Source organism: Chelonia mydas, chromosome 14 (assembly GCF_015237465.2).
Source record: "Chelonia mydas isolate rCheMyd1 chromosome 14, rCheMyd1.pri.v2, whole genome shotgun sequence".
NCBI lineage: Eukaryota > Metazoa > Chordata > Testudines > Cheloniidae > Chelonia > Chelonia mydas.
Window position 1 is genome coordinate 39,474,985 of NC_051254.2, and position 13,442 is coordinate 39,488,426.

The 13,442-nt window shown below is 58.4% G+C and overlaps 1 protein-coding gene across 2 annotated transcripts; it reads right to left on the bottom strand.

The window, feature by feature from the left end:
* Positions 1 to 2,300: 2,300 nt before the first annotated feature.
* Positions 2,301 to 12,644, bottom strand: GNL1 (G protein nucleolar 1 (putative)). Of its 2 annotated transcripts, none has more exons than XM_007068224.4 (12): positions 12,374 to 12,644; positions 9,954 to 10,122; positions 8,524 to 8,660; positions 8,012 to 8,163; positions 7,828 to 7,899; positions 6,893 to 7,091; positions 6,265 to 6,360; positions 5,472 to 5,669; positions 4,805 to 4,983; positions 4,419 to 4,581; positions 3,987 to 4,127; positions 2,301 to 2,763 (listed from the first exon to the last, which is right to left on the bottom strand). In XM_007068224.4, the coding sequence occupies exons 1-12, from the start codon at positions 12,444 to 12,446 to the stop codon at positions 2,456 to 2,458; spliced, it is 1,887 nt and encodes a 628-aa protein (XP_007068286.2). In that variant the 5' UTR covers positions 12,447 to 12,644; the 3' UTR covers positions 2,301 to 2,455. The 2 variants fall into 2 exon arrangements, with proteins under 2 accessions (XP_007068286.2, XP_043384020.1); XM_043528085.1 differs by having other exon boundaries at positions 6,893 to 7,115; positions 12,374 to 12,585.
* Positions 12,645 to 13,442: the final 798 nt, after the last annotated feature.

The following is a 13,442-nucleotide window of genomic DNA, read 5'->3' on the forward strand; positions in this document are numbered from 1 at the left end:
ACTCAGCACAGCCCTGACCCTCTGCTGGTCATTCCCCCTCCCTCCAGCAGGGGGCGCTCTGCCCTGGCAGTCAGTACTGACCCCAATGCCCCAGCGCAGCGCTCGGCGGGGGCTTTGCTGCAGGGAGTGGGGTGGGGGCTCAGTTGGGGGCATTTTTACTTTGCTTAATTTCAGATAATATGTGGCTGGTTCCTTTTTTTGCAAGGCTGGATTGACTGCATTGTATTGGCTCGATCCCAGCTGAGGCAATTATGTATCGCCGTCCCTGGAATTCATCCTGTGGTTTTCATTGGATTTAGGAGGATTCCCCCATCCCTTCTTGTCCTAAATTGTCAGCGTTTAGTGGTGGGTAAATAGCTGCTGACTTCCACCCCAAAAGTGGCTGCATCTGCATGCTGGATGAGTGATTCCTGCGCAGTGTTGCTATGCAACTGTCCTCCAGCTGCCCCACCCCAGAAGTGGCTGCATCTCCGCGCTGGATGAGCAGTATCTCTGGGCAGCGTCACTGTGTGGCTGTTACCCAGCTCCCAAATTGCATCTCAGGGCTGGATGAATGATGCCCATGCAACATCATCCTGCAACTGTTTCCCCAGCTGCCCCACCCCAGAAGATGCTGCATCTCAGCGCTGGATGAGCAGTATCTCTGTGTAGTGTCACTGTGTGGCTGTTACCCAGCTCCTAACTTGCATCTCAGAGCTGGATGAATGATGCCTATACAATGTCATCCTGCAACTGTTGGGGATTGGTCCTGCTTTGAGCAGGGGGTTGGACTAGATGACCTCCTGAGGACCCTTCCAACCCTGATATTCTATGATTCTATGATAACTGTTTCCGCAGCTGCCCCACCCCAGAAGTGGCTGCATCTCAGAACCGTTATGAGAAGAAACATAGTTCAAAACATTTGGCTGCCCCTCCACTCCCCCAACCCACGCATTCCTAGATTCAAGACCAGAAAGGATCACTGACCATCTCATCCAACTTCCTGTACAGCACAGGCCAAAGAAACTCCCCAAAATAATTCCTAGAGCAGAGCTTTTAGAAAAACACCCAGGCTTGATTTAAAAATTTCAACTCCCAGCCGTTGGCTCGTGTTAGGCCTTTCTCTGCTGGACTGACAAGCCCATTATTAAAATAGATTTTCCCCATGTAGAGACTTAGAGACTGTGACCAAGCTCCCCCATAACCATCTCTTTGTTAAGCTACACAGACTGAGCTCCTTGGATCGATCACTACAAGGCCTGTTCTAATGACATGCAACTCAAGGACCAGAGGTAATTCGTGGGAGGCATTGAAGGCTGCCTTCTCTCCATAGGTTAATGGTGAGGACAAAGCTAACAGACGAAGGAGCGATTCCTCTTCGGCTGGCGGGGACGACCCAAGCTCCTCTGCAAATCGCGGGCATCGGCATTGATTTGCTGATTAAAAAAAAAAACTGATGCAAATTTATGAGTGCTTTGGATGCAGCCTTTGGGCCGGGGTGATGGAAGATCCCTAAAAGAAGGGGGGCCATGGGCACCCGAACCATGGCCCCACCCCCTCATACCATCCCTTCCCCTCTGAGGCCCTGCCCTGACTCTACCCCTTCTCCCTGAGGCACCCCCCCATCACTCACACTTAGGGCCAGTAAAAAGTGGAGGGGTCACTGCCCCCCGTTCTGGTGTCCCTGCTTTGGCTGCTGCCAGGGCAGCCATGTGCCCAAAGCTCGGGCACTCCCAACGGAGCATTTCGAACAAGGGGCAGGGGGGGTCAGTCCCAGGTGACCAGTTTGCCCGAGGAGAGGAAAAGGGTTACAATGCTGCCCAAACAGAGCCCCAGCGATCGGTCCTCGCTTCCACCTCTGGAGCAGATATTTCAGCAAAGCCAGCACTTGCTTGAACTTGGGAGTGGCTCTCTGCTTCGTGGTGCATGAGCAGTATGGGCGAGAATATTGTGGCAGGGAGTTCCACAGGAAAATGGGGAGCAGGATGCTTCTGCAGCAAACCAAGGTTTGAAGACTAAAAGGAACTAGCCTTTTTTATAAACAGAAATGATCCAAAATGAACAGGCCCGAGCAGACACCATTGCTCTGAGCCAGGGCAGGAAGCACCAGGCTGGGATATTGAGCTACATGGACCCATGGATCTGATCAGGGAAGGCAGGATACCAAGGCTAGGTGGGCCCATGGGGCTTATCTGAAGAGGCAGGATATTAGGCTAGATGAGCCCATCGGTGTGATGCAGGAAGGAGGTGGAGATCCTGGGATAGATGGAGCAATGGCTGGGGAGGGAGACCAGTGTCCCGGCCAATGACGGAAGCGGGTCTGGAAATAAACATCACCTTTATTCATATACAGAGACTATAGAGCATGGGAATGAACATGGAGAATGGGGGGGTGGAGCTCAGCCAAGGCAGGGGGCAGAGCCTGTAGCCAGGTGCTCCTCCCCCCCTTTCTCAATCTGTCCAGCAGGGGGAGCCACTAACATTCGTCCTCCCCCAGCAAAGCAAACAAGTTCCGGCTTGAGAGTTTCCCCTTCAGCACCCTCCTAGGTGGGGCCTGGGCTGGGGTGCTGCTCCCTCCCGCACTGGAGGCAGCTGGCTCTTCCTCCTCCTCCTCCTCTTCCTCATCAGCATCACGGTCCTTCTCCTCATCCTCCTCCTCCCCAGAGCTGGAGATCTCCTCTTCCTCCTCCTCCTCCTCTTCCTCTGAACTGCGCCGGCTGTGCTTGCGGTGAGCCTCCTGCAGGGCGGCGATCTCTGCTGTCTCGGGATGGTGCTCCCACATGGCTGCGGGGACAGACGGATGGTCAGGGGTGAGCTGTGAGGGTACACCACCATGCGCTAACCACTAGACCCCACTCCCCTCCCGGAGCCAGGACTAGAACCCAGGAGTCCAGGCTCCCAGCCCTCCGGCTCTAACCACTAGACCTTACTCCCTGCCCAGAGCCAGGCCTAGAATCCAGGAGTCCTGACCCCCCCCGACACACACACTCCTCTCCCATAGCTGGGGATAGAACCCAGGAGTCCTGGCACCCGAACTCCCGCTCTAACCACTAGACCCCACAACCATCTTCAAAAAATTTTTGATTTTTTTCAACCTGATTCTGATATTTTGCCTTTTTTTTTTTTTAATTTGAATTTCCTGCATAATGGTAATTCTGATTTTCACTCATCTCTTAGATTTTCTATGTGTGCACGCACACACACGCACCATAACACACGAGTACGTGAACTGTAACATATTTATACAGCACACTTCTGTGGTGAGAACAAAGAAAGCAGTCCACCCGCAAAACTGTTAACTACTACTGATTATTATAGGTAAATTTAATTTAAAAGAGCAGAGACTTGTTAGCAATCAGTAAAAATCATTGCTCGCTAATTTCATTAACGAATTCTCAGGCCAACATCCTCTCGCCTGACCACCTGCATAACACAGGCCCTGGTTTAATCTGCGTGAACCAGAGCAGCCCTTTTAAAAAAAACCATCCAACTTTGATTTAAAAGCTGCCCGTGACCCACCACAGCCCTTGGTAAATTGCCCCAATGGCCAATGCCCCTCACTGTTCAAAATGTACGTCTTTCCACCCTGAATCTGTCTGGCGTCAACTTCCAGCTGTTGGATCTTGCTCTAAAATAGCAACAGCGTCAATAATCGCCGAGGTGTAGAGGGAAGGATTTTAGATTTACTAGTAGGTTGGATATTGGGCTAAATGAGTCTTAAAAACTCATCAGTCTTTCGCTGAGGGGCGGAGATTAAAATTCTGTCAGAGAAAGGGTCACTGCGGTGAATTCCCAGCCATTCCTGGCCTTTCCCTGAGGAGGGCAAGCAAGGTAGAAAAATCACTAGCCCAACACGACTTGTCATTGGCTACTCCCCTTCCCGTGGCCATTACAGGCAACCTTCCATTGGATCTGTAGGATCTGGTCCTCCTGCCCAGACTCCCAGAGGGATGCTGGGTAAATACCCACAATGCCCTGGGAGGGCTGTCCCCTCCCCAGCCCAGTACCTTTCTGAGTGGAGTAGCCGGGAGGCCGCAGACAGAGGCAGAGGCGCCCGTCCACCGCCAGCCGCAGGATGCTGTTGGCAGCTCGGTACACGTCGTTACGAGCTGCTTTGGCCGTCTTGTAACCGCGTTTCTCGGCCCAGGCTGGGGAAAGAGGGTGAGATGGGGTCAGCATGGACTGCCAGGGGAGAGTGCCCCCTACTGACCACCCCCTCCCCCCCCGTGGCGCTCTCCGTAGCACAGTGCCCCCCTAGCGCCGCACTGGGACCAGCACTGACTGCCAGGGGAGAGCGCCCCCTACTGAGCCCCCGTCCGATTCCCTGCAGCACAGCGCCCCCTAGCGCCAGCACTGACTGCCAGGGGAGAGCGCCCCTCATTGAGCCGCTGTCCTGCTCCCTGCAGCATGGCGCCCCCTAGCGCTCAGACCCCATTCACCTTCACAGATGTCCCAGGCGCACCACCGGGTCTCGGGCTTGCCCTCCTCGGTATTGGGGTGGCGCAGCTTGAGCAGGGCTTGGATGGGGATGCGGCTGGCCAGGTACCCCACGGCGTTGTAGGGCTCCTGGATCTGGGAGATGGGGTAGATGCCAGACAGGATCTGCAAGGACCGACAGAAAGCAGCGCTCAGCGAGGGCAGGGAGACTGGGTGTAATGCCAGCATCCGCCAGCAGGGGGAAGATGTCTCACTGCCGCCATGACCAGGGATTTGGCATAAATTATCCCAGTATTATGGAACCCAGGAGTCCTGGCTCCCAGCCCCCTCCTCCCCGGGCTCTAACCACTAAACTCTTCCCCCCAAAGCTGTGGCGATGGGGAGGTACCTGTAGCTCCCTGTGCACCAGGGAGGGGAATATGAGACCGGGGCAGTCGCAGAGGCGCACGGTGGGGGTCAGGAAATAGGTCTGGAAGTACTTGGTGTGGCCGGGCGTCCGGGACACGCTCACCACCTTGTGCCCCACCAGCCCGTTCATCAGCGACGATTTGCCCACGTTGGGGAACCCTGGGGGAGGGGGCGGGGTCACAATGTGGACGGAGACCCCCCCAAGGCCCCGCCCCCACCCAGAAAAAGCCACCCCCCACCAAGGTCCTCCCCAATTCCGATCCAGCTCCCCAACCCCCCAGCCAGATTTTGTCCCCAAACCACCAGCCATCCCCCCTGCATGCCCCCTTCTCCCCACCCGCCCGCAAGACATCCTGTGTCTCCCCTTCATGTACTGCCCCCCAACCAAGCACCCCCCCCAACCCGCACCACCCCTTTCCTCGAACCCTCTTCCACAGCAGCCACCCCCCCATTTTCCCGTCCCCCCTTAGATGCCCCCTCAAAACCCCATGGCAATCCCTTGTCCTCCACCCAGACACCCCTTCCCCTGCACCCATTATCCAGCCCCTTCAGCTACTGCCCCGCAATCCTCAGCAGCCCAAAGGGGCCCCAAGCAGCAGATCAGGAGTATGACCCCCTTCCCCCCCTCCGGTGGGGGGTGCTCTCACCCACACAGCCCACAGTCAGAACGCCGTCCTTGTAGAGCTCCTGGGAAGGAACCCCAACATCCATGGCCACATCAGTCTGGTGTTCCACCAGCACGGCCGCCCCTTCGTCGTCGTCGTCCTCCTCATCCGAGACCTCAGCGGGCAGGTGGGCGCTGGCCGCGTCTCGCTCGATCTTCTCCTTCCAGCTGCTCAGGTCCACTGGGGAGGGCAAAAGGGTCAAAAAGAGGCCAACCAATGACCCTGTAACACACGCCCTAGGGCTGGGCAAGTGTGCGGGAAGCTAAGCAGGGTCTGCTCTGCTCAAGGTGTGGATGGGAGATGGCCCCGGGGTGCTGTGCTGCAGGCTCTCCCCTTGCAGTCAGTGCTGACCCCCAGGTGGCACCAGGAGGAGCTGTGGAGCAGGGTAGGGGATAAGACAGTGATGACCCTAAGGGGGTGTTATAAATGGTCCAACCAATTCTAGGACTCATGGAGAGAACCCTGGTGTGCTGGCCAAATTCCAAGTCAACCCATTCCTTTTCTGCCTGCCTAAAATACCCCATGCAGTCCCCATCACATGGGGGGTGGGGGGTGGGGTGTCGCCATCCCTTCCCAAACAGCCAAGCTCCAGTGCTGTGCGGCTGGTCCCCAGCTGCCCCACCCCAGAGGTGGCTGCATTTCAGCGCCGGGTTAGCAATCCTTACAACCCAGAAAGAGCTTCGGGACCCCGTACGGGCAAATGGCACCCTGTATCAGAGCAATGGATTGGGGACCCCGCCCCCCCAGGCTGAATGGGAAGCTGCGGGGTCCTCACCTTTCCCAGCAGTGATGGTCTCGCAAGCGTGGAGCAGCTGCTCTGGTCCCATGGCCGTGCTCCTGCCCTTTCTCCGCTTCCGCCGCTTTTTAAACACTGACGCACGAACAGGGAGAAGCCAGAGGTTTGACTAGGGGCCAGGACTCCTGGGTTCCATCCCTGGCTGGGGGAGGGGAGTGGGGTCTAGTGGTTAGAGCGGGGGGGCAGGGAGGCAGGACTCCTGAGTTCTACCCCTGGCTCGGGGAGGGGAATGGGGCTTAGTGGGGTAGAGAAATGGGGGGTGGAAGCCAGAACTCCTGGGTTCTATCCCTGGCTCAGGGAGGGGAATGGGGCTTAGTGGGGTAGAGAAATGGGGGGTGGAAGCCAGAACTCCTGGGTTCTATCCCCCATTCCCAGCTCAGTACTAAAAAGTTTTCCAGTGTCACATCCCAATACCCAGACACTAACTCATCTGCAGCCAGATTGAAGCCGGCACCCCCTACAGGGGGAAGGCCCAGAGTCCCATTCCCCAAACCCTGAGCCAGCCAGTCCCCCGCCCTGGGGCTGGATCAGACCTGGCGCCCCCTAGCGAGGAAAGGCCCCAGGTCCCATTTCCTGAGGCAGCCGCGCCCCTAAGCAGACGCATTACCTGTGCTGGGATCCTGGCTTTGCTGGGGGTAGGAGGTGAAGCAGACGATGTGCACCTGGGGGAAGCGGGTCTGGAAGTAGTACTTCCAGGCCACCACCAGTCCTGGCGGCGCCAGGTCGATCTTGTTCAGCACCAGGATCAGATTCTTCCTCATCTCTTTGGTCACAAAGTCGTACAGCGCAGGGGAGAAGTTAATGACCTGGTGGGGGGCAGACGGGGATGGCTGAGCCAAGGGAGTCGGCTTCAGTGGGTTAGAATGGGAGGGCTGGGAACCAGGACTCCTGGGTTCTATGCCCTGCTCTGGGAGGGGGGTGGGGCCTAGTGGGGGGCAGGACTGGGAACCAGGACTCCTGGGTTCTATGCCCTGCTCTGGGAGGGGGGTGGGGCCTAGTGGGGGGCAGGACTGGGAACCAGGATTCCTGGGTTCTGTGCCCAGCTCTGGGAGGGCTGGGGGGGTTCTAGTGGTCAGCAATGGTCACCGCCCCATCCATGCTGCCCCCTTCAATCCGATCACTTTCAGAAGCAGGGGGTGGCAGCAGCTTCGGGCCGGGACGGCACCCATTGAGGGAGGGAAGCAGAGATCACGCAGGGGCTTTACGGACATGGGAAGGGGAGCAGTATCCTGGTTTGATACCCTGGAACGCCGGGACACAAGAAGGGACCCAATGACCCACAGGGTCATGTCCAGATGCCAAGAGAGAAGGGAGACCTCAGGTTCCCCCCACAATTTGTAAGGGACCCCCAAAAGCCCCCGGGGTAATTGCTCCAATCTCTTGTGTCCTGTGGGGGCCGCCTTGGGACAGGGCTCCTGAACTACCCCCACAGCAGGACCCCAAGAACCCTGGTGGCTGGGAATGAGGCTCTCCAACCCCCCCTCCCCACAAGCTGTCCCCGCCCCACTGCCCTGGGATCCCAGGCAGAGAAGGGGTCCTTACCGGATGACGGACGTCTGTGATGAGCAGGATGATGTCCGACATCTCCAACACCCGCCACAGCTGACGCCAGGTCTGCAAGGCAAGCGGAGAGGGGAAAGCCCCTGAGTCAGCCAGTCTCTTCATCCTGGGGCTGGATCAGACCCAGTGTCCCACAGAGGGGAAAGGCCCCATGTCCCCTGCTCACCTCCAGGTTATGCTCGAAGTAGCTGAGCTGGCTGGGCTGGTAGGTGCTGTAGATTCCCTCCAGATAGTCCCGGAAACACTTCTCCTCCCGCAGCAGCAGCTGCTCCTTGCTCATCTGGTAGCTCCAGGGGGGGCGCTTGGGGAAATCCAGCACTGTTGGGGGGGGAAGAAACAGACACACCGGGGGGTAGGGGGGAGGTCAGTACGGAGGGATCCCAATCTTGAGAAGCTGTGAAAGGGACATCCAGCAATCCCAACGGATGGGAGCCGGCCCCCGGGATTCCATCCTCCATACACGGTCCTCAGCCATTATTCCCCACCCCCGCCGCAACCCGCTGTGCCCACACGTCAGCCAGATCCAAGTTCCTCACAAAGCAAGGCGTCAGCAGGAGGAGGGCAGCCTGGGGAACTCCCCGCCACAGGACGTTTGCACAAACAGAGCCAGGAGAAGAATTCAGGAGGGTCCTGGCCCCTCCAGGCGACGTCCCCTCCCCACTGCAGCCCCTTGCTCACCAGACCCAGATCTGTAAACATCCTGTATGTCCAGCTCCTTCTCGCTTTCTGGGACGGGCTCCAGGATCTTCTCCTGAGCCACCTTCTTGCGCCGCTCCAGCTCCTCCCGGCTCTCGCGCTCAAAGTGAAGCCGATACCTGGCAGCAGGGGGAAGTTGAAGAGCATCAGGCCAGCTGGGAGACCCGGGGGCAGAGATCCTAATTGTCCCGGTTCTCCTCCCCAACGGGGGCTGCCCACTGGGTCTCCCACCCGCATCCTGGGTTAGCCTGCTTAGCTTCAGATCTGATGAGAGGTGTCTCAGCCAGTTGGTCACACTGGCTTGATCTAATGCTAGCCAGGGGAGACTGGCTGGGTCGGGGGGTGGAGAATGGCACATGGGGCCTTTCCTCTCTAGGGGGCGCTGGCTCCCATCCCATCCCAGTGTAGGGGGACTGGTCGGCTCGGGGGGGGGGGGGGGGGAATGGGACATGGGGCCTTTCCCATTTAGGGGCACTGGCACCTGATTTGATCATTCCTGTCTGGGTGTAACGCGCTGTGGGGGTCTGAGCCCAGCCCCCCACAGGGCAGGTGCCCTGTCCCCACCCCACACCCCAGCACCAACCAGCCCCCACGCTGGCAGCCTCCTCAGGGAAACTGAGGGCTGAACTGGCCACGGAGCCCCAGCTCCCCCCTGTCCCCTAGAGGCAGATCCCTGCAGAGGCAGGGCTGAGGCGGACGAGCAGGGGCAGTGTGTGTGCTGGGGGGAGCTCTCCCCGACCCAGCAGGAAGACACCCCCCCGCCCCTGACCCAGCCCCCTCTCCCCAGAGGATCTACCACGGCTGGACTCATAGCATAGGGCCTCAAAGGCCATAGGGCCCTGGGTGGGCCATGGAGGCTGAGCCTCCTTCGGTACAGCAGGATCCAGGCCTTGAACACCAGGGTAAGCAGAAAGGCTGAGGTAAACCGCTCTCCCCCTCCACGAGAACCCCCCGTCCAGCAGCAAGGCTAGACCTGCCCAGGAGGGGGCAGACCTCAGAGCCAAGCCGAGAGCGGCAGATTGGCCCAAATTCATCCCACTGCAGCTATCAACAAGGGTAATAGAGCAAGCGGGTGGGGGGGGAGTCAGGACTCCTGGGTTCTATCCCCAGCTCTAGGAGGGGAATGGGGTCTAAGGGTTAGACGGTGTGTGTGTCAGGGTGCGGCTGGGAGCCAGGACTCCTGGGTTCTATCTCTAGCTCTGAGAGGGGAGCGGAGTCTAGTGGGTTGGAGCAGGGTGGGCTGGGAGCCAGGACACCTGGGTTCTATCCCTCTGAAAAGGGAGCAGGATCTAGTGGTTAGAGCAAAGGAGCTGGGAATCAAGACCCTTGGGTTCTACACCTGATTCTGCCACAGGCTCTGTGTGTGACCCGGCTCTGTGCCTCAGTTTCCCTCGATCATTGCCCCTCGTTACCTGTTGGGGTCATAGCTGCGCTCCCCCAGCCTGCGGACTGCTGGCTGCTGGTTGAGTTTCCGGACGTGCAGAGACAGAGACTCGCTGTCTGACGTGTCCGTCTGGTCCTCCCGCCGCTCATGGCTGCCACTCCGGCTGTTGGAGCTCGACCTCACGCCATCAGGCAGACCTGGGGCACAGAGAGGGAAGAGTCAGGGACCTTTCCCCACTAGGAGGCGCTGGCTGTGAGCCGGCCCATGGCAGCATCGTCCACAGATCAAGGCCCCAAGGTCAGACCCAGGCTCTGCAATGCAGCCCTGCAGGGCCCGTGATGCTGCGTCAGGGCTGCTCAGTGCCAGGGACGCTTGCAGCGTGTCGCATGTCTGCGGCAACAGAGGTGGGGGCTGGATCCAGTCTCCCTCCCACGAGAGACTCCATCCCCCTCAGAGACTGCAGAGGGGATGGCATCATTCCTCATTAAATGGGGAGGGGGGGAAGGATCTAGTGGGTTGGGGAGCGGGGGGGCTGGGAGCCAGGATTCCTGGGTTCTCGCCCCAGCTCTGCGAGGGGAGTGCGGGGGACGGGACTGGGAGCCAGGACGCCTGGGTCCTATCCTTGTCTCGACCACACTGTGACTCTGGACTGGAGCTGAGTGAAGGATCGCCACAGGCAGGAATTTCTGAGGTGCCCCAAGAGGATGTCAGCGGCAGAGCTGAGGGCCAGCCAGCGGCTGAACGAAGGTGGGGGTGGGTGGGGGGGGAGATTAGTGTGGCCAGGGTGGGGCCTCTTATCAGCTGCTCCCAGCCTGTTTGTGAGGCAGGGCCGAGGAATGCTGACTCGCAGCCTGCCTCAGCATCAACAGTCAGGACTCCCGACTGCAGGGCACCACCATCCACCCAGCCCTAGGTCAGAGGCATGCTATTAACACAACCACCCGGCATGGGGAGCCCCCATACCGCTCCCTGCAGCACAGTGCCCCCTAGTGCCATATTGGGGGTCACACTGATTGCAAAGGGAGAGGGCCCCTACTGAGCCCTCATCCCGCTCCCTGCAGCGCAGCGCCCCCTAGCACTGTGCCCGACACTCAAGTAGCAACAGCAGTTGGAAATACCTTAGGCAACCACAGCTGCCCTGGTCACACTGATCCATGCCCCCACTTGTGAAGACCTCGGAAGGTGCCAGGGCTGGTGCCGCATGCTAGGGGCAAGCTCCTTGGCAAGGCACAGACGAGAGAGTCCTGCACATTGGTGCTCTCGACCGGCTGCCACCTGAATTCTGGGTAACAGGGCTTTAACACAGCTCATTTTCCAAGCCTCACAAAGCTTTTTGCCTGGGAATTGCCTTGGCTTATTGTCTAGGTGCCCAAAGTCCAATGGTACATCCCAGGTTGGGGATATAGGGCCTTTCCCCACTAGGGGGCAACAGCTCCGATCCAGCCCCAGGGTAGGGGACTGGCTGGTTCGGGGGGCAGGGAATGGGACATGGGGCCTTTCCCCTCTAAGGGCCGCCGGCTCTGATCCAGCCCCAGCTGATACCACTTTAACATAGCTTATTCTCTATTTTATAGCCCTCACTGAGTTTTTTGCCTGGCAATTTCCTTGTTTGCTGCCTTCAATGCTTTAAGAACAGGCACCAGGCTGCATGCGCTCTCTCTCCAGGGGGCTGAGCCCAGAGTCAGACTTACACAGAGGGGCGGGTGAGACATGCCCAGGGCATGGCTTGCAGCTCCGGGATTGGCTACCCCCAGATGTCAAGCTGAGCTGGGGTCTTCCTAGACTGGGGCCTGCTTGCCACAGCGCAGCCCCAGGGGAGAGCACCCGATTGTTGTGCCCGGAGAGGGGGCCTTTGTGCCCAGTGAGGTTGTCTAAGTTTCTACAGGGCACTGGGACACGCCAAGGCCTCTCACCCGCCCAACTCCCCCCACGAAATCCCCCACCGCCGCCATGCTCCAGGGGCCCCTGGCAATTCCCAGCGCCGGGACTGGGTCAGCCCCAATTGTTGGGGTGGGGAGAGGGAAAGGTCAGTGCCCAGATGTTTGGGGGTGACAGTGGGGATCCCCCCATCTTGGGGTGGAGAGATGTATTTTTTGTAAGGATACATTGTTGTTGGGAACAACAAAATGTTTTGCTGGGAACAGGAGAGGGTGGGGAGAATGGGTCAGTCTCCGAATATTGGGAAGGGGGTCGGTGCCCAGATGTTAGTGGGGGCAGGGGGAGGGGAGTCGGTGCCCAGATGCTTGTGGAGAGAGGGGGAAGGTCAGTGCCCAGATGTTGGGGGAGGGTGGGGGGGGTCGGTGCCCAGACGTTGGCGAGGGGAGGGGGGCGGGGGCCGGTGCCCAGATGTTGGCGGGGGGAGGGGGGTCGGTTGCCAGATGTTGGCGGGGGGTAGAGGGGGGGTCGGTGCCCAGATGTTGGTGGCGGTGGCCCCCGCCCCCTCCTCACCCCGTTTCCGCTCCCTCTTGTCCTGCAGCTGCTTCTTCTTCTGCTTGGCGCTGAACGGCCTCTTGCGGGGCATGTCCCGGCCCGGCCGCCGTCCCGCAGCACCGGGAGGGAAGCGGGAAGAACCACTCTGCAGGCCCGAGGGGGAGGGGGGCGGAGCAAACCACTGTGACTGGAAGAAACCACTGAGAACCCAGGTGGGAGAAATCTGGGAGAAACCATGGCGGAAGGTGGGAATAAACCACGGAGAGCTCTGTGTGTGTGTGTGTGTGTGTGTGTCGATCGGCAACTGGGAGAAACCATTGAGTGGGGGGAGAAGAAACCGTAGAGAGAAATAGAGCGGGGAGGCAGAATAAACCATTAAAAGATGGGGGAAGGCAGAATGAGAAGGGGGAGGAACTATTAAGAATAGACTAGTCTGGGATAAACCATTTAGCAGGGGGGGACACCCGAGTGGCGGGAGGCTGGGCTAAACCATTCAAGTCTGGGAGCAGTGAGATTGGGTTGTACCATTAGAGGGGAAACACTAGACTCTACCATTTTTGTTAAAGATGTGGCTGAACCATTCTGCTGCTTGGGGTGGGTGTGCTAGGACTGGGTTGAACCATTTTGAAAGGGGGGATATTAAACCATCCCATCCCTTCCCATTTAAGCTCAGGAGGAGGAAACATGGAGACAACGATAAATCTCTCAGTCTAGTGCATGCGAGTGACTGGGCTGGACTACTCAAGCTAAGAGAACAGGAGGGAGAGTGGACTAGAGATGGAACCCAGGAGTCCTGACTCCTAGCCTTCCTGCTCTAACACACTAAACCTCACTGCCCTCCCAGAACTGGGACAGAACCCAGGAGTCCTGATTCCCAGCCCCTAGCCACCCCCTCCAAACCCACTGGACATGTCAAACTTTACATTATATATGACTTTTTCTCTTGATAATCGATAGATGATAACTATACTCTAAATAGATTTGTCTATCCTGATTCTGAGGCAGCTGGATAGCACATTAGTTTCTTTCTGGCTCTGTGAACATTTAATCTCCAAATCAATGTCCAACAGAATTTGGTCCAATACAA